Below are 26,366 nucleotides of genomic sequence, written 5' to 3' on the forward strand. Positions count from 1 at the left end.
ACACCATTGTGCATTCAATCAGAGGACAGCAGGGATTTGAGGCTCTGCAGATTATTTCATCATGATGGGAGGTGGATCAGAGCTTTAGTTACAGTAACCGCATCCAGATACTCGCTGCTGCTGCTGCTGCTGCTGCTGCGAGAGATGCTCTCTGACTGACAATGTCATCAGAGCTCTCTCTCTCTCTCTCCCTCAGTGTGTGTGTGTGTGTGAGAGTGTGTAAACACACAGAGAGAAACTAGGTCATATTCCAGCCTTGACGGGATGAGGAGGAGTCGTCTGGAGACGCACCGTGCTGCAAATGTGCGCTGCGTTCATGTGTCAAAGAGTCAGGGCGTAATCCGCACACTCCTGTTTTTATCTGCCTCATGAATCAGGAGAACATGCCTCTAGTGGTGATGAAATCCACAGAGAAATGCAGGTACTGGAGCAGAGGAGGAGGAGGAGGAGGAGGGAGCGCTTGTAATTTCTTGCTCCAGTTCTCTTTGGCTCAGCGCTGAGGAGACGCTGTTCATTAATACCCAAGACTTCTTTCTTTGGGAAGCACAAAGCTCTGAGTCATGTAATATTGACATTGGCTTGCTAAGAAACAATAGCAGCATGTGGCAGGAATTACACAGAGGCTCTCCAACACAATGCGCTGCACTCCTGTGGCATTCCTGAATACGTGGAGGTTAAGAGTTTTTTTTTCTTTGTTTTTAAATCGCTTCCTAAAGTGCACTTTTAACTCTTTGTGAAAGGTGTGGGACAGAACGTCCCTGATGAGGAACGACGCTTTAAGGAGGCATCTCAGAGCAGCTTTCTGTCTGCTGCAAAGGAGGAGATTTTTTTTGTTTGTTTGTTTTAATTTGTGAAAATGTGCAGAGAAAGTTGAACAAATGATGCAGAGGTTGCAGTAAAACAAAGCGCCGACAGCTTTCGGGGCCGATTGATAAGAACAAGCAGAAGCACTTTGAGCCAAATGCAAACATCAGCATGCCAACGAGCTCACTAAGTGGCAATGCCAGCGTGCTGATGTAATGCAGCGTGAAATGCTTCTCAAGTTTGCCGTCGTTGCTCAGTGTGTCACACAGCAGCAAGCGCTCTTGATGGGAATCTAAAAAACAAGGGCAGAGTTTATCCTCTGAGGAGCATCTGCTCTTCGGTCCGCTTTGTTTTCCAAAGCGACCGTCTAGACCCAAATGTTCCAGGCATGAGAGGCAAGAGGGAAAGTGTCGAATGTGTACTAGGGATGCACGATATTGGATCTTTGGTCGATATGCCGATATACTAAAACTTGCTTGACCGACAACCGATACAGATATTGTTTTCTTACTGAAACCGTGTGGCTTTCTCTACTGTGGAATCAAAATACTGCATTGTTTTTGTCAGTTTAGCCTGCTACCAAACGCAAATGCTACAAAGGAGGCTGAAAACGACGCAACACTTCCAACTTGAATTATGCTCAATGTCAAATTTATTCGTGACATTTGCCCTCTAAGACGACGACATTCAAACAGCACAAATTTAATATTGTGCTGTGGCGGAGGCATCGCTGTCAATGGTTTGTCATATGAAATCAACGGCTTTTACTTTGGCGAGTTATTCTGATGAAATGGCCGATATTAAATTTTACAGCTAATATTGACCGATAACAATAACGATACCGATACATCCCTAGTATGGACAACGTATGTGGAAATATATTTAGATTTAAAGTTTTAGCAGACAGAAAAAGTCAGAACTGTACACACACATCTTGACCATGAATCTTCAATTAGAATTAGAATTTTCTGAGGGGCTGCTGAGAGGCTGGAATTGTAGCGTAATAAAAAATGAGCAGCATATATTACATTTAATGCTAATTTTCTCTAATTAAAACAGGACAGGAAACATGCATAAAGACTCAAATACATACATGAAACCCAGCTGATATTAGGATTGATGTTCCTTATTCACAAGCTGCCACCAACAAACTAATCGCTAATTAATTAAACATAATTCTGGTTGTTTAACTACTCTTGGAAGGAAAAGAAAAATCAAAAATAATACAGTAACCAATTATGAAACATTATATTTTTTTAACTGACATCATCAATTAAATATACAGCAAATAAGCTGATCAACTAATCAGAGGCAACTCAAACCCGGTGGGTTTTTAGCCTTGATTTAAAGGAACTCGGTGTTTCAGCATCAGAAGTTTGTTCCAGATTAGTGGAACATAAAAGCTGAAAGTTTTGCTTATTTACTGCTTATATTTTTGTCAAATTCATGCCTGTGATGACTGACTGCATTTTTTAACTTGGCGATAAAACAGCTATTTATTGGAAACGCACAAACTTGTTTTCTGAGTCTATAGCTTTATAATTAGAGAGAGACGTTTGCTTTCACTCATATGGCTTAAATCTTTTTATATATATATATATATATATATATAAACCACGTCTGTACTAAGCTGCAGATTTTCCTCTTAATGGCCTTACATACACAGACATAAACACAAGCCGCAGTGCAAACAGAGCAGCAATTCACTGAGGGGCAGATTATTGAGGCTTTGAACCGTCTTCAGTCAGTTTCGGCGTCGTTTGGAGACTGTACTACTAATCATTCAAGTGCAGCGCTAAATTAGTGCCTTGGAGGTGTGAGAACAGGAATGTTTGCACCTGGCCCTGCTGCATTCGTGTTTATGGGATTTTTTCTTCTTTTTTTCCCCCCCCAACTTTAGTGCCTGGCGTGACTGAGTTTCTGCTTCTTCAAGGAGAATGTGAAGGTGTTGATTATGAGAGCAGAGAACGTCAGAAGGAAAAGAGTTTCTATTTGTGTAAATGTGTTCAGTGATCCACATTATTCTGGTTTTAACAGAGTTTCAGGAGCCAAATCCCCCCCCACCCCCCAACTAATCTGGACCCAGGGGTGTTGGTGGCACAAATCCATCTTCTTTTTCTTTCTTGTTGTGGAATTAGTATTTTGTATTTATTGTTATGGGGATTTAAAGAAAGATCAAAACTGTAGAAATAACAACACACACCGTATGTTTGTCCTAGTTGAGAAACTTATCAAGACTTTATACTTAATCTTTAACAATCTTGAATAATTTCCCACCAACCACAACTTAAAGAATATTATCCAGTAATGAACAGATTTCTCCTGTTTTTTTTTTTGCTTTTTTCTTCTTATTTTTATTTCAGACCATAAAAAAGATTCAGCATCTGGATAACCTCAGAGAATAAAAAAAAAAGAAATTTTATATATTTAAGCTACCCAATCCAAAGTGACCCCTTGTGAAAAAGTAATTACCTAAACCTAATAAGAAGCTGCGCTGCCCCTTGCAGCAACAACTGAGATCAAACATTTATAATAATTGGTAATTATTCTTCCCAGTAGAGGAAGTTTGTCTCGCTGTTCTTTGCAGAACTTTTTTTTAAATCAAATTACACCAACGGATGGACAGCAGGAATGGCCTTTTAACATTTTACCATTTGAGCTTAAGCATCGACTTTAACAGTGCCACTCCAGAACCTTAGTTTAGTGTTTTTGTTGCCACTCAGAGGTGGGAGTGCTTGTCCAGTTTGGACCCCTGTCCTGGTGCAGAACCAGATCGTGGTTTTCGGACCTTAGCTTAAGGGCACGGTTGGACGTTCGTCTACAGGATTTTCTGACTGAGAGCGGAATGTATGATTCCATCGATTAGTGTTTGTTTCTGAGGTGATGAAGTTCCAAACGGGTCCCGAAGCATCACACCGTCGCCACCATGTTTGACTGTAGCGACGATTCTCTTTTCATCAAGTTTTCTATTGGTTTTAGACACAATGGCATAACGAGACACACACCATCCAAAACCATGGACGCTACTGTTGCCCTGGCTCTTTCTTCTTGTTGAATCGTGAACTCTGACCTTTTCACAGTATATGTGATTTTCTTTAGGACCCAATGTGTTGCTTGTTGAGATGTTTTAACCTAACTAATGTCAGATTTTAAGTGATATCCTGATTCTGTAGGCCTGGATTGTAAACTTGAAGTCAGCTTTCTGAAAAGTGTGGATAATTCATGACTTAAAAAGGGGGATGATTACGTTCCATACATTTCCTGGCTGAATTTGAGACCTTTTTCCATCTAAATAAGTGAAATTATCATTTGAAAGGTGGGTCAGATGTTAGTTTGGTTGATCTTTCTGCACGAGTTCTCTCCAGATACTTCGACTTCCTTCCACAGTCCAGAAACATGCATGCAGGTTAATTTGTGTCTCTAAATCCTGCTTAGTGTGTGCATTCCTGTGTGTGTGTGTGTGTGTGCGCGCGCACGCGCGTGTGTGTGTGTGTGTGTTTACCCAATAGACTGGCCTCCAACGACCGCTGATAATGGGAAACAATCCGCCCCAGCGGTCCTGCATGAACAATGGCTGGATCCTACAAAGACTCCTTTTTCAGTGACAGAAAAACAAAGCAGAGGAAAGCTCTGAGGGGGAATTCACCTTTTCACATCACTAATTTCATAAAAGGAAATATCTGGTGACCTGAACACCTGTCTGATGAAAAAAAATGTAATTCCCGTTGCAACGTTTTCTTCTGTTTGCTGTTTTGATTCTTCTCCTTCCTATTCTCACTTTCAGCGACGTTCTCAAGATGCTACAGGAATGTAAATGTCACCCAACTGAGTGAATTTATGCACAGCAGGGTTCCTCCCCCCCATTTCCAAACTGAAAGCTATTTACTCAAATCCCAGGAGTAAACAGCACTGTGAGCAAAAAAGGTTCTCCTTAATTGTCTAAATAACTTAGCGTAGCTGCCTCGAGTTTTCGACCAGCTTCCTTCCACCATCCAAAAATAATTCACATTATCGACTCCAAATTATCTCTTTTGACCGCCTTGCCCAGTGATAGACTGGTGACCTGTGACCACTGGAGACAGGTACATCCTTAATAAGTAGATAAGTAAAATATTCTAGACTAAATCCAGTTTTATTGCTGATTAAGTCGCCAATCTCTGGATTGTGACGGGCCATTGAGATGCAAATATGTCTTCCCACTGATAAAAAGTTAAATTAGTAATTTGTTCTGGATTTCAACAGGGATTTAATTCCTAACTGTAAAATTAGATTATGAAATCTAAGGGGCAAAAACGATTTTGGGGATTAAAAACAAGTAAAGACTAAAATAAATATGACAAAACGACAAAAATCAATGAAGCCAAACAAAGTTTTATGTTAAGATGAATATTGTGATGTGCTCTGAGACAAAACTTGTTCACTGAAAAGTTAAGTTAAAAATTAAAATTAATGTAGAAAAATGTTTTTGGGAGTGTAATAGCAAAAAAAAAAACAAAAAAACATCAGCATAAATGTGACTTTATAGTGTGACCTCTAAGTTAACATCATGGAGTTTATATTTAAATCCAACATCAGTATTTGGTTAAAACTAACTTTTTTATGCTCTATATTTTGTTTATTTAATGACTTTCCAATTTTGAAGATGGGAATTGCTCATATGGACTTTATTCAATAAGATATGATTTTATTTTCTGAAATGTAAAAAAAAAAAAAAGAGAGATAGATAAATTCCCCCTTTATAGTAATGCGACCAACTGCAAATAAATCCCGAACGAAAGAGCTGATGAAAGGAAAAAGACAAAATAATTGCAACATCCAGGTCATCAAAACACGTTACAAAAACGACCTGATCTAACAACAGTGTTTAAGGGACAGAGGAACAGAAGCAGCTCTCCAGCATGTCATTAATGGGCTATAATGAGAATATAACGAGCTCTTAAAGCTGCGGACCAAACTCACCTGATGATTACACAAACCTTTTGTTCTCGCCAGCAGCATGAAAGGACACGTCTCGGACACCATATGCTGCCATTAAGGCCTTAATCATCCAGGAGCAGATGGGCAGATTGCAGGCGACGTTACCGTCTGCTGCGACGCCCAGAGCAGCCATGACAGCGGAGGGAGCGCCGGCCCCGGTCACCCGCCTATTCACATCACCGGGGCGAAGATCGCCGCTTTTGTTACGGGCCAACATCACTACATAGGGCCGCTGCGGCCACCGGGACAATGCAGACTTCTCAAACACTTTGTGCTCGAGTTGGATGAATTCTGTGTTTGCAACAATTAACGGCACAGAGATAACCTCCCACACTCAAGCTTATTGGTCCTGCTTTTACTTCGCGGCTCGTTCATTACAGACAGGTCCACAAACAATGATAAAAGAAGCCATCCTCCCTTCTTCTGCTGATTAATGAGCTGAGGGAGGGTGCAAATGTTTCACTGGAATGCAATTATCCCAAGGACTGGACTAAATCCAAAGCAACTATTCAAGTGAATGTTACCCAGAATGAATAAAAATAAAAGGTCTGATGTAAACGAGAAAAAAAAAAAAGCCACACCCAGGCTCAAATTTGGATAAACCTCCAATAATATTCAACTAAATGTCCCTGAATGAGCTAAGCACCAAATATACCCATTTTATAACCACCATAACTTGCTGCACTAATTCAGGTAATATATTTATTTGACTGCTATTTCAAAAGTCCAGATTAAACTGGCTGGTTGCCACCCACTGATTAAACTTCTGAGCACAGTCCACTGATCTTCAACAGCGTTAATGTCTGTCTGGGTTTCAGGAAGAGTCCAGAAGCCTAACTTATCCATTTCAGAACCAGATCGTTGCTCCGTTGGTGTCCAGGTAGTAAGCATCTGACCCAGACGGTTACGCCATGTGACGACAAGAAATCAGTTTGGATGTTCAAGAATAGCCCTCAACTGGAAACTCCAGGACCAGTCTCATTCTCCACGGTGGAGTGGGTCCAAACCAAATGGTCAGATGGCACAAAGTCATAGCTATCTGACAAGAAAAATGTTTGAAGGCTTTCAAAACGTAAGATTACAAAGCCAACTGTCAAGTATGGTGGTGACAGCATAATGCTGAGGGTCCCTGTTGCTGCCAGTTCCACATGGACTGTTTGAAAGTTTTGTCCCATGCCAAGAATCCAAATGGCTTCAGTCAGAGAGGCCGCTTGAGCCCAGAACGACACCAGGAAGTTGTTGATGGCTACAAACATGTGGTTTCTGTGAAACTTGCCAAGAAACATTTCAACAAGTGTTACCACAAAAAGTACAAAATGATGTTTTTGTTCGATTGCTGCAACACTTGTTTAGGGTTTTTACCCATAAACATTCTCCAAATTCTCTCAGCCAGAGCCAAATGGCTTACTCCACTCTTGGCTTATTTGGTGTTTTTTATAGTACTGGATGAGTCAAGTTGGAAGAATAACACATTTTGGGATTCGTTTAACAAAGATTCACTTCTGCCCAGTCATTCCAAGCAGAAACCTCATGCTGGTCATCAGCTCGGTTACACGGAACCATAAGGAACAAGAAAACATTTTCACAAAACTGCCAATTTGGTGTCTCAGAAACAGCATCCACCCTGATCTGACAAGCGTTCAGTAGGGTTGAAGTTATGACTGCATGGAGGCCATTTCATTCCCCGGTCCCAGGATCTGGAGGTAGACCGATAGCCCGGCTGTGTGGGAGCGAGCTTTGGCATCTTGAAGTTCACAGTTTGAGGCCCAAAGGTGGAGAAATGAGATCGTCACTGGTTGCAGATCAGATTGATCGTCTCTTATGATGCCTTGTTCTTCCTGTCACATACTCAAAACCATCTCTGCATTTTCCTTTAAATTACTAAAACGGTTGACAAAAGTCCTTAAATCTATATTTTTAGTAAGAATATTTACAAAGTTGAATAGATGAGCGAAAAAGCGCAATAAATCCAAATCTGTAAATGCAATTCTTGTGTTTTAAAAAGAAGAAAACACATAAGTTGTTATGACTCCATGATCTGTACATTCTCTCTTCTCATTGATCAACTTCAGCTTTAGATGTCGAGACGTTCACCTCAAATCTGCCTCGGTCAATAACCACGACAACCATTTTACTTTTTTTTTTAAAATCATGTTTATTAAATTTAGAAAACATTGTTTCGTTAACAGTTTCATACCAACAGCAGGAAAGAGCTGAAACTGTAAGGAGAAGCAGATGGGGCCCGGGCCAACCCCTGAGTTAAAAACCGTCAGCTCTGGAGTTCTTCTGTCACTATTCCTCCGTCGCCTGGGGTCACCTGTAGTTCAACCTGGCATAGAGTAGAAGAGAGTCACAACGTAGTCAACGTCTCAAGGTAGAACGCCAAAAGAAACGGGACGTAAGAAAACTCTGTGGACATCAGGTAGAAAAGTTGATTTGCAAAGTCAAGTTTCAAGTCAAGGTATTTCCTGCCAAAATATGCTGAGTATGCAACGTTGACATGTAATTAGGTTGCCAAGCCATGTCCTATGTAGACTTTATCACTCAGGGAGAGGTTTCTGCACAGTTTGTAGGGGCTGTGGACTCAGGGATGCAGAACGGATGTCTGAGAAAGAAGTGCAAACAATGTCTATAAGGAGTGTTTATTGAGAAGGTTGCATGGGGGAAGGTTAACGGGGGTTGGAGCAGACCCGAGCCACCCCCTCGTTATTTATCAAGGTGCTGAAAGGGGCGACTCTCTGGAGGGCGAGCCCGAGATGTCCTCAGGAGGGAAAACTGTGAGCGTGCAGGCTCGGATCCCGCCTAGCGACTCGGGCAGGTCAAAAACCTTTTGCCACTCGTCTTTCTCCGGGTCGTACTTCTGTACTATTTCCACCATGCAGCGATTGTTCCACGAGTAGCCGCCCACGACGTAGATCTTGTTCTCGAACACCGCGACGCCGACGTCGCTCTGGCCTCGCAGCATGGCGGCGATGGGCGTCCACAGGTCGAGGGCGGGGGAGTAATACTCGCAGCTGAGCACGTCGTCGTAGTCGCTGGTGCCGCGGAAGTGATTGCCCCCGATCACGTAGAGGCGGTCGCCCACCGTGCACATGCAGTGGAGGCCCCGGACCGTCGTCATGGGCGCCTTCTGAGTCCATTTATCCGCATCTGGGTCAAAGCACATCAGCTCCTTCTGGAAAGTGTCATGAGTGATTCCCCCTGCAGCAAAAAAGACAGTAAAAAAAACCCCTAAAATTAATCCTCAGTCTGATCATCTTTGGGGAGGAAAACACTTTATGGACTCGTTAATCAATCATTCACTAAATAACATCTTTCTAGCACCAGCCTATAAAGTTGCCCCGGGCTCTACAGTTTTAAAACTCATCCTTCCACGATCCCCACACTGCAAATTCAGCCAATAAACAGATTAAACAGTAATTATACAAACTAGAGCAACATCAGCGGTTGCTCAGCCTCTTTTTAACACTCATTGTGAACAGTCGGTACAAAGCGGTGCGTCGTTTCAAAGCCCCTGTTAACATATGCGCCAACAGACGGGAGACGCCGGGACACAAAAAGCTGATGGAAAAAAAAAAAAAAAAAAAACAGAGAGGAAAAAAAAAAATACAGGGCATGTCTACAGGGAAGGCTTAAAATAAAGAGGAACACAATCCCAGCATGCATTTGGGTGGGAGCCAGCTCGCCCCTCCTCTCCCAGCCACACACACATAGGCGGGGAGCAAACGCAGAGCAGGATTTGCGGAGCGTGCCGTTCTCAGGCACAATCCCTCTTTTTGTTGCCGCCCAGCGATCGTGTGCTCGGTCCATTGTTCCGGTTTAAACTGTGTATTCAGCTGCCATGACTCGGATATGTGATGCTGCACCTTCTTAACTGATCAAATGAAGAGATAGCCCGACTACTTTATCCACCAATTGTATGAAGCCATTATGAACCCCCGACAGGAAAAACAGCACTGGAGTTAACTCCGGATCTTTGTAATTCCTCCTCAGAGGGTTGTGCTGCTATTTTGATCCAGTTCAAAGGGTTTGGCCTTTTCTTTGATATGGTGCCGTCTGATCAGGATCCCAGTGTCTCGATGTCTAATCAGCAAAATTAGAGGGGCACTGGGACACAGCACGTTTTAACCGAGCCGATCTCAACCTTCAAAAACACCAACTAGAAGCCAATGCCCTTCATTAGTTGCCACAGGACGGACTGTTATTGTATTTCATGCCATGTGCGCCCATATGGTTCTATTTCAAAGCATTTCCCTGTGCAGCCGAGCGGACGCTGAATAACTGCGGAGTCGTTTTGTACAAGCAGTGACCTGGATGAATGAGTGCCGGTACACCTGGGACTCCGGCTGGATGACGGAGGATGGACAGAGAGGTGAAACCGACGGAGGACGGTTTCTATAAACGTCCAACAACAATCGCAGGTGTGAGGAGTTGAGATCCTGCATAAATAAATAAATCGCCCACGGACGATCTGCGCTCGTTTCTGACGTTACATCCCTCAAAGGTGAACGGCAGAGATAAGTGAGTATCGATCAGTCTTACTACAGGGCTACGTTATCGTGAATGCAGCTCTGTAAGGACAATAAAACCCACTGGAAACTCCAGAACTTCATCCTTTCCCAGAGCACATCTCACCTTTTAGAGGAATTTAAAAGCAGAAATAGTTTAAAATCCCAGAAAGAAAAAACAGAGATGAAAAACAGCTCTGTTTGCTCAATCATAAAGCTGGTGATTTCCCTGAGGTAAACCTGCTTCTTTCCTTTCATGGAAGAGTAGCTTGATGGAAACTTTTTCCCCAGAGTAATACTTTTGGCCTTTTCAGAAAACAGCACTGACCACAGAAGCCTTCTGACGGCTTGTACCGCAACAATGTACAAACAAAGCCACCATCACAAACCCAAAGAGTGACAGCAGTTATGACAGACAGCTGCTTGTAATGCCTCCCACTTCACACCTGCTTGCTTAATTATCACTGTGACTTCCTCCGGGTCCAGAGGAGACGGGTAACCGACGGCAGGTCAACTTGAACTTCCCTGTCCCCCCAATCCCTGATATTAAATCACAGCGAGATGAAATCCGACTTTTTCGCTGCAGTCTGAGAGCCCCAATCTCAAATCTTTTCACCCAAACGTTTAAATCCAAACCACTTCTGGACCCGACTACACATCCAAACAAACCACCCTGCAGTCAATGCTCCACAAAAGGCCGGTGCCGTTAGTTGTGCTTTCATTTGCTTAATGTTAACGTTCTTCCTCTGTGCACGCGACTCAATTTGGGGTCTTAAACCGTTCACACAGAACTCTCACTTAGTAGTATAAACGACCACACTTAAAATCGGTATTGAGCATCAAGATCTGCTTGTCGTCCCTCTCATCTGCAGGAAAGATGCAGCTGAATGTTTGTCCATAGGAATGCCCGAAGCAGGACAGAGTGGTGGCGGTATGACGCTGTGGGCTGTTCTCCACAGGCGGTTAATAAAGAAATGTTTCAGTAAGTGGAAAAAGTCGAGCGGAGAAAAATGTTGTTCTGCTCCAGAGCATTCTTGGCCTCGCAGTTCTCCTTCAAACACAAAAATGTCTTTAAGAGGTTCGACCCAAGCTCCGACTTGAAGCCAATTAAATATCCATCAGGAGACCAGAAAGTGGATGTCTGCTGACAGCCATGTCCAAACTGACGAAGCTCAAGGGGATTGCAGAGAGGAATGGCAGATAATCCCCAAATCCAGGTGTGTTCAGCTGCTCATGTTATTTCATGCCCAAGAGGGTTCAGAGCAGAAGATGCAGCCAAAGATGATTCAACCGGTAGAGTATGAGAGCAGACGGCTTGTTTCAGTGAAGCATTAAAAAAAAAAAAGCAACAGTAAGAAAAACAACAAAAAAAAGGGGGGGGGGTTGTTTATAGGAAAACAAAGCGTGGCAGTAGTTTAGTAATGTCTGAATTGTGCCGAGGCGATGCGGCTGTGACGGCCTGTGGACTGAGTGCATTTGTCAGGTTCATCCAGCTGACAGAATACCTTCAGACAGCACAGCGGCGCAGACGGAGAAAGTGACCTGATGTGCTGTGACAGACAGACAAGGAAGTGCACTCCGGCGTGGGTCACCTTGCACCGCAAGACTCTAACCCCCAGAGACTGTGGGAGCCAGCGAGGCCTCTTAGCGACCTCTTGGAGCATTTTTATTGAAGCTACGTTTCATGCGCGCTGCTTGATTCCTCTCTGATAGCAGCTGCAATCATTAAGCAGGTTGTGTTGGGATATTACGCTGCGCAACAGTTCATATTTTTAGGCGGTATGGGTGCATAGCCTGTTCTCACAAAAACAAAATTTATCGCCTGACTCGCCTGATATCGACGTCGTAAAGCTGTATTTCCAGCGAAGGAGGAATAAAAACAGAAAACGGTGAGCGAAGGGAAAAAGTAGCCTCTTTCTCTTCAGTTATTAACAGTGAGAATATTAATAATTTTGACTATTGCACCATCAGCATCTTCTGCTCTTGCTGGTTTTAAATATTCTCTGGTTCTTTAGCTTGAAGTGAAAATGATCCGTCATGTCTCGAGGTACCAGCAGCCGTCCTTCGAGTCTCAGCTAATATTGGATCAAATTAAAAGGGCTACATGTTCTGCCAACTTGTCAATATTTCCCACGGCAACAAGTAGGATGAAATAAGAAACCGATTCCTGAAACATTGAATAATTAAAAATTAGCCCCAGTTAACTTCATTTAGTCCAACTGTGCTGACTACAGCTCGACTCAATCGTAACGTACAACAAAATACGAGTTTCCTAGGAAATTGATCAACAAACATTTGATGAATATGTGAAGGTAATAAAAGGAATAGAAATACTTATTTAGTTTATTCATTTTTCTGTAGCCGTCTCAAACAGCTTTGGTTTGATCCAGGACTGTGCTTCATTTTAACCCAACAACTAACTAGAGCAGTGTTTCTCAACCCTGGTCCTCACCGCCCCCCTGCTCTGCTCTGCATGTTTTAGATGTGCCTCTATTCCAGAACAGCTGATTCAAATGATTGCATGACCATCAAGTACTGCAGAAGCCTGTTAATCACCCAGAGATGCAATTCAGGTGTGTGGCAGAAGGGAAAAACCAAAAACATCCAGGACAGGGGGGCGGTGAGGACCAGGGTTGAGAAACACTGAACTAGAGTAAGCAGTTTTTTAGTCCCATTTCTGACTAGTGTAATTCCGATGCCACTTGACTCTCTCCACACAACTCGGTGTCTAAATCTGGAACAAAATTTAGGAAAAATTTAAATGTTACTCATTGTGACATTGTAGTCACAACGAGTAAAGAATTTTAATTATAGGTGTAGGAGCCTTTTCCAGGAAGAAGGGCGGTTTTTCAGCCATTTACCACTTAGTGTTTCAAGCCAGGTTTGACATGTCCAAGTAGGCAGATTGCACTTTAGAGTTAGACTACCAGTTAGACGTCATGCCCTCTTTAAAAAAAACAACAAAAATATCCGGGGTAAATGCAGTTTTTGTGTAAATAAGCTCAGTCTGAAAAAAACCTACCTCCATAATCGATACAAGAACCACTCACAGACCGACACTAGGGGGTGCTATTTTTTAGTTCAAGTAGGTGATACAAATCGTCTCACCTGATTGAAAAAACTTTAAACATCTTTGGAATAAGTTGACGCTGTTCAATGTTTGCTGTGAAACGTTGATTTTCAGCTTCAGGGATCAGCTCTTACGCCTTGGAATGGCCGCCGCCGCTCGCGTTCATGTGTCGCGTTCAAGGAGGTGTAGGAGGAGGAGGATGATGGTTTTTCTTGTGGCCAGGAGGGATTAACAGTGTTGTGTATTACACCTCCTACACCTCCTTCAGTTCTCCTTTCTCCATCCTCCTGAATTCCCCTCCACCAGCAGAAACGTTCGCCCCTTTTGTCGTGCTGCTCTGGATTAGTCACACTGAGAAAATAGGGCTCATCTCCATACCGCGGGATTTGCTTCCAATCGCAGGAACAAGTGTTAATGTGACGCCTAAAGAACAGGCGGTGATTCCCCTCAGGTCCACCGCACGCGCCAAACCCTCCACCATGACATAAGCGTGATGCCAGAGTGTCGACAACGGGCTACTTTCTTCGAGACTCAGCAAGTCAAGCAGGCAAAAGCGAGCATCTGATTCACAAACCAAGGCTTTAAGTAGACAATAGATGCACTGAATCACAATTGTCATAGCAATACCAGTGTGTGCAATGTCGCAGTCGTAAAGGCTGCTTTCTTGCCATATTTGGTAAGGTATTATATTTAAAGTGTTGAGCATCCAGGGTCTGCATGTTAGTGATGTATTTGGCCATTTGGATGGACTGTAAAGGCCCTTTATGTCTGTGCCGGATGGATATATTTAGAAGCAAGTTTAATGAAGTTCGTGGAGAGTGCAGGAAATTTTGAGACAGCAATGAAAGAAAAGTGTCCAGAAAATGCAATTGTAATATAATTAAACCTGGGATTGAATGTTTCAACATTTATTTTCATTTTGACTTTCATAAATGAGCAAAATCCTGCTAAATGTAGTCAAAAATTTTGAGAGCTAATTATACAAAATGTTGTATCTTTTTTGCTTTCCTACTCTTCAGAAGGTTTATACAAACTCCCAGCATGCACTCACCTGAAATGTACATGTAACCACCGTACACCGTCCCAGCGTGGCCGTAATGTGGCTCATTCATTTTGGCAACATACGTCCATTCATTTGTCCTTGGGTTGTAGCACTCCACAGTAGCTTTGAGATGGGGAGAGAGAAAAAAGAAGAAGACCGTATTAGAAGAAAGTGGGTCAAGACGCAACTAAAAGAGGACAAACAGCAGCAAATGAGGCCTTGGAGGGTCTCAGTGTGGGATCTAAAACTCAGATTTAAATACAGTACACACCCCACAGCCCGCCAACCGCTGCTGCGTCCACAGACTGCGCAGGAAATTGGGAGATTGCTAGATCCTTTATCCTAATGCGCCTGAGGATACTTTAGCGAGAAATCTGAAATATCCAACAACGGGGGCGCTGGGATTCACGAGAGATAATCACAGGCGAGCGATCGGTTGCTTGTTACGACCCCATAACAAGCAACAAGGGTGTGTCAACAAGATTACTTTGTGCTTGAAATAAGATCATAACAAGGCTCAAAGCACTCTTCGGTCTCTGCCATCAATAGCTCCTCATCGCCATGGATGGAAAAGACATGAGCAAGTTATTCTCCTGTAATCACAGGATGAAAACCTGTTGGCTTTATTTACTGCATTCAGGACACGAGTGCTTAACTAGACGTCGTTTTAAACTGAACTGATTGATGGTGAGCAGAAAGAGCAGCAGGTGGATTTGGAGAATTTTAGAGGATTCTGTGAAATCAATGAGACAATTGCAGATGAATGAATCTAATGTAGAAGCTGCCAGCAATAACTCAGTGGCCCGAATTGTCTGTATTCTCATATATTCTAATTTAAGCTTAGAAAACCAGCAAATTGAGTATAAATTAAGTTACACAAATAAAAAAAAACAGTAGTAGATGTACAGCAAAATACATATTTGTTCTCAGATTTTAAGAAGCTAAATTAACCTAAAGGGAGACGGCAGTGAAGCGAGCCAGAAAGACTTGGTGTGTACTCATTAAAGCAGAAATTCCCCCCGTGAATCCGTCTTCACGTTGTTAAACTTTCCTTTTCTAAAAATCAGGGCATTCCAGACTCAACAATAAAACCACACCCATACGACCCGTCGAGAGTAAACAAACGTGGCGGAGGGGAAGGGCACATCCAGAAATACACCGGGCCTGAACCACATGCAGCGCGAAGGCAGTGGAACGTAAAGCTGAATAAGGCAGTTGTGTAGACAGTCGGTGAGCTCAGGCTCTGTTCTTTGGTCTAATTATAACCCAAAATAGAAGACAGCTCCTCTCCCGGTCTGCTGGAGTTATACGGCCGGATTTAAGTATTGGGTGGCACCTCTTTGTGGTTTAAGGCTACGGGCTGCAGAGGTCCCTGATTGGTTACCAGGCACCAACCGACTGCAAGGAAAACATATAAACAAACATATACATAGACCGATCTGCTCATAAAGCTGGTTTTAAGAATTAAAATAGAAGAAAACAGTGTTACAGCGGGAAGTTTCAGACGGAACGACTTTGCCAACACTTAAAGCTCTGAAGGGCGCGTCAGTCGCTGTCAGTACTGATCCTGTCAAAGCTTCGGGCCGGTCTCAATGTCACACGCACAGAAGAACAGCAAATAACACTTCTCCAGGACAAAGTCTCTGAAATCGTATGCACTGATGTGTTTCTGTAATCGGCTGCAGCAGACTGGGAGGATATTTGAGGTAATTTATTTTATACTAACTACTTATAGATTACTCATGTTAAACAAGCACTTTAAAGACTAAAAATTCATGTCAAATTAAAGGTGCCTGTTGTTGATTTATATTATGTTACAGCGCCTGCGCCAGGACCAGTCCTTCAGATATTTTGTACTGGCCCATTGTGGGGAAACAAAAACAACAACAAAAAACATAATAAACTCAAATGTTCACAAATCTGAACAGCTTTTATCTTGAAAGTGACTAATTTCTTTTCTTGGGTCACTTACATATTTTCAATATTCTACACTTTTCCGGACTCAAATTTTAAAGATTAAAATGTAATTACTAAGTTGTGTTTTGTTGTCTGTATGTTCTAAAAACCATGGAAAAAGAATGTTGTAAAGTTAAATCCACTTTAAAATAAAACAATTCTTACATTTTACATTAAAACAGCACATTGCAACACATTTAGGCTATAAAACTGAACAAACTGATAGTCTCAGTGTTTTGTTTGATGCCTAACCCAGGTCAAGTTCAAAGGTCTTTTAGTTTACAGAAGAAACAATAAAGGCTGGAAACCAACATTTTTTCATCCTGGTTTCTGCTTTCCATACTTTACCAGAACTGGAAAATGATAAAACCAAACGTCATGCAAACAAAGGAAAGATTCAATGGAAAGATAGAACTTTTAACAATACGTGGACAAATAAGTAAAAGCTTTCCGACATGTAAATATCACAATGTCAGTGGATTTTAATAATATAAAAGGACTGTTTGGAAAGCAATGTTTGTCTGCTGGCATTTCCAATTATCATAAATGCATCCTCCGAATGCCAACATAATATCCAGCCTGTTGGATGGAGTGTCACCACAGCAGATGCCAACATCCGGCACAGATGATGGCGCCCAAGATGCTAAAGATCACAGAGTGTTGGAAGCATTAATATCACAATCCAATTCCCTAATCGTTGTGCAGCTATTCTGTCGTCGTTCGTTTTCCCCTGAAGTCAAAGGAAAAGAGAACAGAACGGCTCGTGTTTTCAGGATGATTATAGCTTGAGTCAACAAATTGTAAAATACAAGAACTTAAACATTTTTCAGTTTTCGCCCTTAAAGATGATGTGATTTTTCAGTTCTCAGAGGTTGTTTTATTTTTCAGTTACGACGACTTCCGTTACTAGCAGCTGGAAAAATGTCTCTGTACACATCTATAGGAGTCACATTTAACATAGGAAAAAATAGTTACTGCTGTAGAAAAAGACCCCTCGCCAAGCTGCAACTTTATATTTTTCATTATTCATGAAGGAGAAAAAGAATAATCCTTGGTTTCTTTCTAGTACAGTTGCCAAACCTACAGCCATAGCTCAGTCAAGCCATCAATTCCCCCGGCACTCGGCGGTAATGACTTTATGGGATTCTTCTTAAATAAAATTGATTCTATTAAAAATAAAATTGTTGGCATTCTCCCGAAGGCGATTACTTCATCCTCAGTGAGTGAGTCAGCACAGAGTGCCACTATAAAACCTGATGTGTTTGGACTGTTTTGAGATGGTTGAGCTTTCCAAGTTATCAAAAGCACAAGAAGAAACTAGTTTGTCTTGGATTTTTTTAAACATCTAGTGCACAGGTGTCAAACTCTTTTTATGTTTCCCTCTAGGCTCCAAATTACATCAACAAGTTCTTCAAACTTTGCACAAATCTGCAAAATTCACACAAAACCAACAAATCTCCACATTTTTACAGCAAATTTTCTCAAAAACATTGAATCTGTAATTGATAAAAAGTCACGTTTAACATCATACATTAGCGCAAATATTGTAAAAACTCCTTAAAAACATTTCTACTGATATATACTGTTTTAGTTTTATCAATATATTCTGATACAACCGTCCCTTTGGAACATTCACAATGAAAATTAGTCTGATCTAGAGAGAAACGTGCTGGTTTCTGCTTTCCAAACTTTATCAGACCTGGAGTCAGCCTCATACTGCTCTTGCTCCTGCTTTTCATAAAGTTCTGACCTGATTTGTTTGCATTATGTAGTACTTTTGGTACTCGCCAGTACTGTGCGTTTTAGTCTCGAAGCTTAAAGTATGATTGTGAATTGGCACAATATAAACTGAACTGACTTGGAGCTTGTTGCGATACAGATTTCAAAATAAATCTGTTCACCTAATGATCTGCTCTTTAACAAAAGTCAGTCATACTCATGGTGCCCTTTTGAAAACAACGTGCTTGATAAAAATAAACCACATGGTGGATTTGAACTCACCAAGCTCCCCAGCAGCATTCCTCCCACCTACAGCGTAGAGATGTCCCTTGAGAGCGCTGAGGTGGAAGAAGGTTCGTTTTTCATTAAGGCACGCCACCTGGATCCATTTATTGTAGCGAGGGTCGTACCGGAACACCGTGTCCACTGCTGTTTTTCCTTTGGTGTCGTAGTTGCTTTGGCCGCCCACAACATAGAGAAAATTGCCAATGACGGCGATGCCGTGCTGGTAGCGGGGTGCGTCCATGGGAGCCAGCGCCTTCCACTCGTGGGCCTTCTCGTCAAAGAGCCGCAGCTCCTTGCTGACGACCAGCTGCTGGCGCAGAACGCCGCCCAGAGTGACCAGGTGGGCACTGTCCGAGCGAATGGCTGTCCGTTCAGACTGCATTACTGGCTGCATGAAGGGCATCATTTGGTAATTGCTAGCTTCCAGGAGAAGGTTGACACAAGTGTTGTCTGTGCGCATAAAATCCACTGTCTGTACATGATTGATGAGCTCTTGAGGGTTCATGAGGGGGAAGCGAATGTTCTTCATGAGCTTTGCAGCATATTCCATGCGACCGTCCTCGAAGCGCAGCCAGCGGCAGGCGGCCTTGAACAAGTCTAACTCAGTGCAGTGTTTCAAGCTGTTACTGGACAGCACAAAGGCCAGCCGTTCAAACGGGAGCTTGACAAACTCTCCTGTGCCCAGTAAGGAGGGGAAGTTCTTCAGGATGAAGTTGTTGACGTATTTGTCCACCTCCGTCAGGTTGTACGTGTTGGCGATTCGCCCCACCTCAACGCAGTTGTCGAGTGAAACCTGCGAAATCAGCAGCAGAGTAAGTCATAGGAAACCCGGCAACCATCAGCAGCAGCTCAGATGGCTGGCTGTCACAAAGGAAGAGAGCTAGATTGAGTTTGTAGATTGCAAACAAGGTGTTTAATCCACTTACACATTTTGTCACTTTATGACCAAAAACTCCTGTTTTTGGGGATTTTATGTGACAGAAAATAAAGCAGCTGATAAATGTAAAATGAAGAGAGCAACACAAGCTTTTCGGCATGTGTTGTGTTTTTACACCAACTGAAAAGTGTGGCATGCTTATATATTCAGCCTCCTTTTTGCCCGTAAATGAAACACGGGGCAACAAATTTCGCTGCAAATAATAACGGTTAAATCTAATCTCAGGCATAACTCAACCCACTGTTGAAAAACTAAAACCTGGTGGTAGCATCATGCCATGGGGATGGAGCACAACACGGGGCAATCCTGGAAGAAAACCTGCTGGAGCCAGCAACAGACTGGACACACGGTGCGCCCTTAGCATACGGCGAGAGCTACAAATGACTGGCTTAGATTAAAGCATGTTGTGTTACAATGGCCCAGTCAAGGTCCAGACATACATCTACTTCAAAAACATTAGCAATACTTGAAAATTAACATCCATGAATATACTGAGGCTGAGCTCCAGATGTTTTGCAAAGGAGCAAAAAATCTCTGGGTATAAGAAACTGGTAGAGACTTGCAGCTAGATTTATAGACTTGCAGCTATAAATCTCACACACTAAAAAGTGTCTCTACAGACTACTTTTTAAAATCCTTTTATTCACAAACGCTACTTTGTGTTCGTCTATCGCATAAAACCTTGAGAAAACACACTGGAGTTGGTGGCTGTGATATAATGACGAGATCGATAGATGTATGGAAGCTATTGTACATTTTAAATAGCCTGTGGTTAGTCACGAACACATTCCTTAGTATTCATTGGGATCATCGTGACTTACATACGTTCCCTAACACTCTGTGTCGACAACATCTAAATCCTTTAAAAAACGAGCTGCTGAAGCTCTTCACAAAGTTTTTTTTCTTTTTTTTTTAACATGCAACAGCTCCTTTGTCGTCTCCTTACCCCAGAAATGAGAAAAACCTTGCAGAAGTCCAACACTGGAAGGATTTGTAAAAAACTTGCAGCCTCAAGTGTGTCTTGCAAATTCTCCATGTTGAGTGACAACTTTGCTGTGTAGATAAAGTCGATGATCTTCTTGAGGCCTATTCGGTTTACTCCGTGAAGCTTGATGCACATCAAATCCTGTTCTTTCATTCCACCTGCATCAGGGGAGAGTGGGCGGGGGAAAAAAAAACAACAAAACAAATTACTAAATGTGGTTCTACTCATTACAATAATAAATCGGAGACGGGAGCCACTGGAGACTGGTTTCCTTCACTCCAAGCAGCTCTTCAAGTTGTAAAAACCTATTTTTAAAAATGAAATGAAACCCAAGAAACAAGCTGAAATTATCAAGTGTTTAGAAAGCATTCCTGCTGCAATGTGCACATTAATAGTGGCTGGTTTATTATTAACTCATGGTCTATTAAATGTTTCTTAACACAAAGGTACTTCAGAGAGTGGTACGATTGGTAAAAGTAAAGAAGTTTTCAGGTAAAATTCTTATTTTTGCTAAATATTCTAACAGCACTGACAGATGCCCCAGCGAGCGCTGCTGGAGTCATCATTCCAGCGTAAGCCACCCACGGCCCGGTGCCCCTCATCCGATTTCTGACAGACAGGCCAAAATAATAATCAAAGGAGTTCTCCGAGAGACGAGCGGCGCTCTCGGAGAACTTTAGAAAGACCTGAAACTAGCAGGTGATCCATGGCCTCAACGTGGTCTCACTTTTTTAAGTTTATAAAAAAAAAGTATTCAATTTTACTTTGAAAAAGGCCTTTTACGGCATACTGGTTGTCAAAACGCTACAGTGAAGACCAGTGGGATCTCAATGAGGGGGAAAAAAACGTAAAAGCATCGCATTTATACTCTGCTGCTTTTCAATGATTATGTGACAAATTAACCAGGATGCTATTAAGTAGTTGAGAGAAAGTTTTTGAACATTTCATTATATTAACAACTACTTGGGACTTTATAGAATCTGAAGTCCACAAGCATGATTACAATAATCAGAAAACAATAGCGACTTCTTTTCAAAGTGGACTGACAAGCAACTTGAGACGTGGATCTGTGTTGCTAAGACGATGGGATTTATCACCACTGTCCCCTGCAGCTTTGAAGGCGAGTAAATTAGTGTGGAGTATAGCAATATGTCGACAATATATCTCACCCAATTGTCATCTATGCAATTGGGATATTTTACATACAGAGAACTGCTTGAGTGAAATGTTTAGGTGGTTATATTGTCTGTTTGCCAACATACTTGGTCACTTTTATGAACTTTCCCTGTCTTTTATTCCCAAACCTGATCAAGGTGACCTGAGCTACAGACAGCTGGAGTGAACATTCTGACAAAAAGATCCATGAGAAAAATGTGGGTTAAATTCAACCTTTACTGCTATCGCAATATTTAGCAATATCATACTTCCATACAGTTTTCCAGCCCTACTGCAGAGTTATCTGTAGATCAGAGTTTTCCTTGGCAACGCAGCTTGAAGTATTGCCACCACCCACAAATGTGTGAAGCTATTCAGACACATATAGATGGAGCTATAGAAGCTATACATAGCTGTGAGACCAGCTGAACACGCTCCGATGCAGGCGGGGTGGGGAGAGCAGAAGGCTCCAAATCCCCACATAATAATGCTGCAAGATGGGAACTCCCCAGTGCTGGGGTGTCAAGTTAAGAGAAAAATTTGCATTTTAGATGAAGTAAAAAAATAAAAAAAAAATCAACTGACATTTTGTGATTCCTGCTCATTAAAAAGCATACAGGTAATAATAATAACAGTGATAATAATAATAATAATAATAATAATAATAATAATGATAATGCATTTTATTTGTTGGTACTTTTGAAGAGACGGACATTGCCAAATAAAACCAATACAAGAATAGATTAAAAAAAGATGAGGAAAAAAAACAAATAAAATTAACAAACTTTCTTTATTTCCTCTTTAAAAAATTATTCGTTGACTTCTTAAAGAGGTTTTAAAAGTCATAACAGGAATTTAATAGAAAACGTTGAGAATATTCATATCTGTAATTATTTATAACATTGACTTGACTGCTGTCTGTTATAAATAAGGAAAATCAACTTCTTGCATCAAGTTTAGATTATACCAGTTAAAACCATCTAAAAGTTGTTAAAATGTCAAATACATCTGGAATGTATGTTACTATACATGAAAATATCAACAGAAGTGACTCAATCATATATTTATGCATATAAATTGTTGACATGTTAAGTCGTCAACTGGTGCTATATAAATAAACTATTTTATTAAATTCACTCTCCTATAAATCCTTTAATAATATATCCATCTACTGAATGTGAGGGAACTTTTACTGATCATATTTTCACAGAATGTCGCTTTGAAAAAGTTCCAACTATCCCTTTAATAAACTTTACAATGTTGATTAAAGGTTACCAACTTTCCTTTACTACTGAATTTCGAGCTTAAACCCCAGTTTCTTTTTACTGCATAGAAAACATCAATTTAAAATAATTCCTAATACAGGGAAGAACATTGAGGAATTTCTCAATGCAGTAACTGGGTTTCAGTGTAAAACTCGACCCACATACATACGCGACATGCGTCTGTCTAATTCCTGCTTCAGCGCCCCTCTGATGAGCGCGTGCACGCTCTGGCCAGAGAGGCAGAGTTTTCAGACCCACCTGTGAACATAGCTTTGAAGTAGTCGGAGGACGAGGCCATCATTGCGCGGTGAACAGGAAAAGCTTCGTCGCCGTCCCCAGCAACCAGCGTCACGTCACACAGCAAACCTTCTATTCTCAGCTGATCAAATCCCTGAATCCAAAAGGGAAGGGAGGTGAGAGTTATACGAGCAGGAAGTGTTTCTGGCTTCCAGCTTAGGGGACCTAAATTAAGTAGCGGCTTTTTATCCCCTCATCCAGTGACTCCTCAGCTGAGTCAATAACAGACTGAGAAGATCACGTGCTCACCAAAGCTCCTGGTGACAGAAATAAAATTAACTCGACAGTTTTTTAATTTCCTCAGGTAAATTATTGATATTGCCCCTCACTTTTGCGAACCCGATTTTTATACCTACTACGTCAAATGAGACGGGGAGGGAGGGAGGGAGGGAGAGGGTTTGGAGGCTTGTGCAAATAACCTGAAAGCATGAAAACAAGTCGATGGTGCTAGAGCTGGGTGAATTTTATCTTAAAAATTCACCACCAGAAACAAACACATTCCAGGATCCGGGTATAAGGTGGGAGATGGGCTAGAAAAATCATTATCATTCCCCCGCAGTGTGCTTTGACAGCAAAGAATAATGAACAGCAAAAGGAGCCAACGGTTTCTCATTTTGAAAGAAAGCTGGTGACCAAGGACAACCGCTGCAGCAAACAGCAGGGACCGCCACATTTTCAGGCCGATCCTCACTTTACACCAATCAATGCTGACATGCAGGGTTAGCCATCAACATGAATAAAGACTCCTGCAGAAAATAAAAGAGGCACTAAACACACATATAGATAATGTAAAAAAACAAAAAACAAAAACTAAAATAAATAAATCTTACATTGAAAAAACACAACAAGAAATGGATTACATTTTACCAAAAGGGATTAAAAATCCGACCTTTAGGCTGACAGCATTTATTCAACATATCAAATATTGGGAAATAGTTTAACAAAATCAATTTTCCTGAGTTTAACAAAATCAATTTTGTTTCAACTCACAAAAATCACTTTTAAATTTCTAAATATAACTAAAGCATATTTACATTTGAGCTAATTTATACTTGTTCAAGTCAAGTTTATTTGTATAGCACATCAGTAATAAGGCAGTTCAAAGCGATTTACGTCATAGAAACATCGATTGTGGAACGAGTAACAAACTAGTTGTCAAATATAATCAAATTCATCACACAAATACACATAAAACATGTTTGTCTCCATAACAACCACTAGATACTGTAAGATAATCTTTTTCTGTTCTACGGCCACAAAAATAAAACTGAAAGCCTTTTAAGCCTTTAGCAAATAAATATGTAAAATACGGTGGTGGATCTGTGATTCTGAGGGGTTTTCTTTACTTTTTAAATGCTAAATGAACATCTTCAGACAGCAAGACATAAAAATCTACTACCCTCAGACAGAAAACTCAAAATATGTTGTCACTAGATCTTTCAGGGGGATAATGATCTGGAATTTATGGCCTAAACAAAACATAAACAAAAAGGTTCGCCTGACGACTCAAGACTCACCAAAGATTAAACCCTCAAAAAACAAGTAGAAACAGGCAAAAAGCAGCTAAGGAGTTATGAACAGGGTTTAACTGGTCTAATGCCACAGAAAAAAAATGCTCCACTGGTTAGAAGAGGTTATAAGTTGTATGTTTTTTAAAATAAAATGTTAAACGTCAAACTTGGTATGACTTCTAGATTATTTTATTATCTTCTGAGAGAAACCTCTGCCATTTTCTAACAAAAACAAACTTCTCAGTTGAATAAAAATGACTAAATCTAAATCTGCCAGGGGTATGAATACATTTGGGCTCAGCTTGTAAAACAGGAGTCAGCGATCATATTTCCTTCTCTGTGTGACCAACCTGGTGAAATGTGAAGAGAGGACCATCCCATCAGGAAAACGACATTTGCACAAAATATTGAGAGCAGAAATTGTTTCACCAAGATTCTTTTTTAAACAATTATTTCCCCGCTGAATAAATGTATTCAAATTGTAGGTTGAATTTCTTTAAAAAGGTCAGTGTGAGATTATACTACTGCAATAAAACATTAAAGTTATTTATTTTTTTTTTTTACATCTTTAGTGCCAACAAATTTCTCCACAATCTTCCACCCTGTGTACAATATGCATGTATGGAACATGAGGAAGTCTTTTTAAAGATTACACAACATCTCCTACCTGTAGTAAAGTGTAATAGTCAGACTGTACTCACTAAACCAACAGACAAGCAAATCCCTAATGGCCCTAATTAAACTCGGATCATTCTTTTTTTTTTTTTTTTTCTCCATAAAGCAGTGTACGCTCTCACCTGAAGAACCACAGAGCTGTGTGTATTGCTTGTAAAAAACCGAGTGTTTCCAGTCTTCGATGCTTGAAGGTGAGTAGGAATGCCCATTTCACCGTAGCCCAGAGCGACTTTCATGTGAGCGTCGTCGTCCTCCACGAGGGATCTGAAAGAAAAACAGATTACAATTTTTAACGACAACCCCTTAAAAAAACAACCTGAGGTAAAAAAAAAAGAAGTGCAGCTGGATTGTCATAAAATATTTCCAATGTAGAAATATACTGAATAAACCTGGTTTCTGACTCTTCCTATCAAAGTGTTTCGGTCTCATCCTCCTCCTCAATCCATCAAAGTGTCCTTGGACGAAGCATTAATCTCTAAAGAGCTCCTGATGAGTGACAAATTAAAAAAAAGAAAAAAAGCTGAACCTCAGGATTGTTCAGTTTTGCTGCCAACCTTCTCTCTTAAGCAGGTTGACTGCAGATCCAAAGTGAGCTGGACCGAGTGATCGACCTCTTTCTCCTGTTCTTAAACACTTCCACTGCGGCAGGCGGGGAATCCCACCAACTGAACACCAAGGAAGAAGACGATCAACCAATTTTCCAACAGACTTCAACGTTGATAAGAAAACATTCTGCGTCACGTTCAGCAAAACGCACACCGAGGGAATTTGTAGTGGGGGAAAATGTTTTCCCATTTGCAAATCTCTCCTCAGACCTGTTATGAAATGTAAAAGCTGTAAACACAAACATTTTCTGGCAGCATTTGATTTCAGTAGTTTTTATCCAACATTGGCAGAAACATGAAACAAATGGGAGAGCCACTTAGAAAAGGCCTTTATTTCGTTCCATAAGCAGAGACAGCTCAACTTCCAAAAGCATCTTTCAAAACTTTGTGTACAAGTTAAAAAAAAATATAAATAAAAAAATCTCACAAACCAAACAGGCTGATTTACACTGAGATGTGATATTATTAATTTCAATCTTGGCATTATTACTGGTTTTACTGGGTATTATTTCATAGAAATAGACAAAACTCCAGTACCAAAGTAAAAAGTAACGCTGTGAACAGAGATACAGTTT

At 41.2% G+C, this 26,366-nt stretch overlaps 1 protein-coding gene across 6 annotated transcripts in view; it reads right to left on the minus strand.

Moving 5' to 3' along the window:
* Positions 1 to 7,916: 7,916 nt before the first annotated feature.
* The window catches only part of klhl13 (kelch-like family member 13), a 38,425-nt gene continuing 19,975 nt past the window's right edge, over positions 7,917 to 26,366 (minus strand). For 4 of the 6 annotated variants that reach the window (XM_007563243.2, XM_007563240.2, XM_007563241.2 and 1 more), the window contains 6 exons: positions 25,309 to 25,450; positions 22,962 to 23,094; positions 20,245 to 20,441; positions 18,359 to 19,154; positions 14,411 to 14,524; positions 7,917 to 8,982 (listed from right to left, as the gene is read on the minus strand). In XM_007563243.2, coding sequence (XP_007563305.1) covers positions 8,495 to 8,982; positions 14,411 to 14,524; positions 18,359 to 19,154; positions 20,245 to 20,441; positions 22,962 to 23,094; positions 25,309 to 25,450 — 1,870 coding nt within the window. In that variant the 3' untranslated portion in view covers positions 7,917 to 8,494. Of the gene's footprint in view, positions 8,983 to 14,410; positions 14,525 to 18,358; positions 19,155 to 20,244; positions 20,442 to 22,961; positions 23,095 to 25,308; positions 25,451 to 25,575; positions 25,673 to 25,740; positions 25,852 to 26,366 lie in introns of all 6 variants that reach the window. The other 2 variants (XM_016676980.1, XM_016676981.1) reach the window with 2 other exon arrangements.

Source organism: Poecilia formosa, unplaced genomic scaffold, assembly GCF_000485575.1.
Source record: "Poecilia formosa unplaced genomic scaffold, Poecilia_formosa-5.1.2 Scaffold145, whole genome shotgun sequence".
NCBI lineage: Eukaryota > Metazoa > Chordata > Actinopteri > Cyprinodontiformes > Poeciliidae > Poecilia > Poecilia formosa.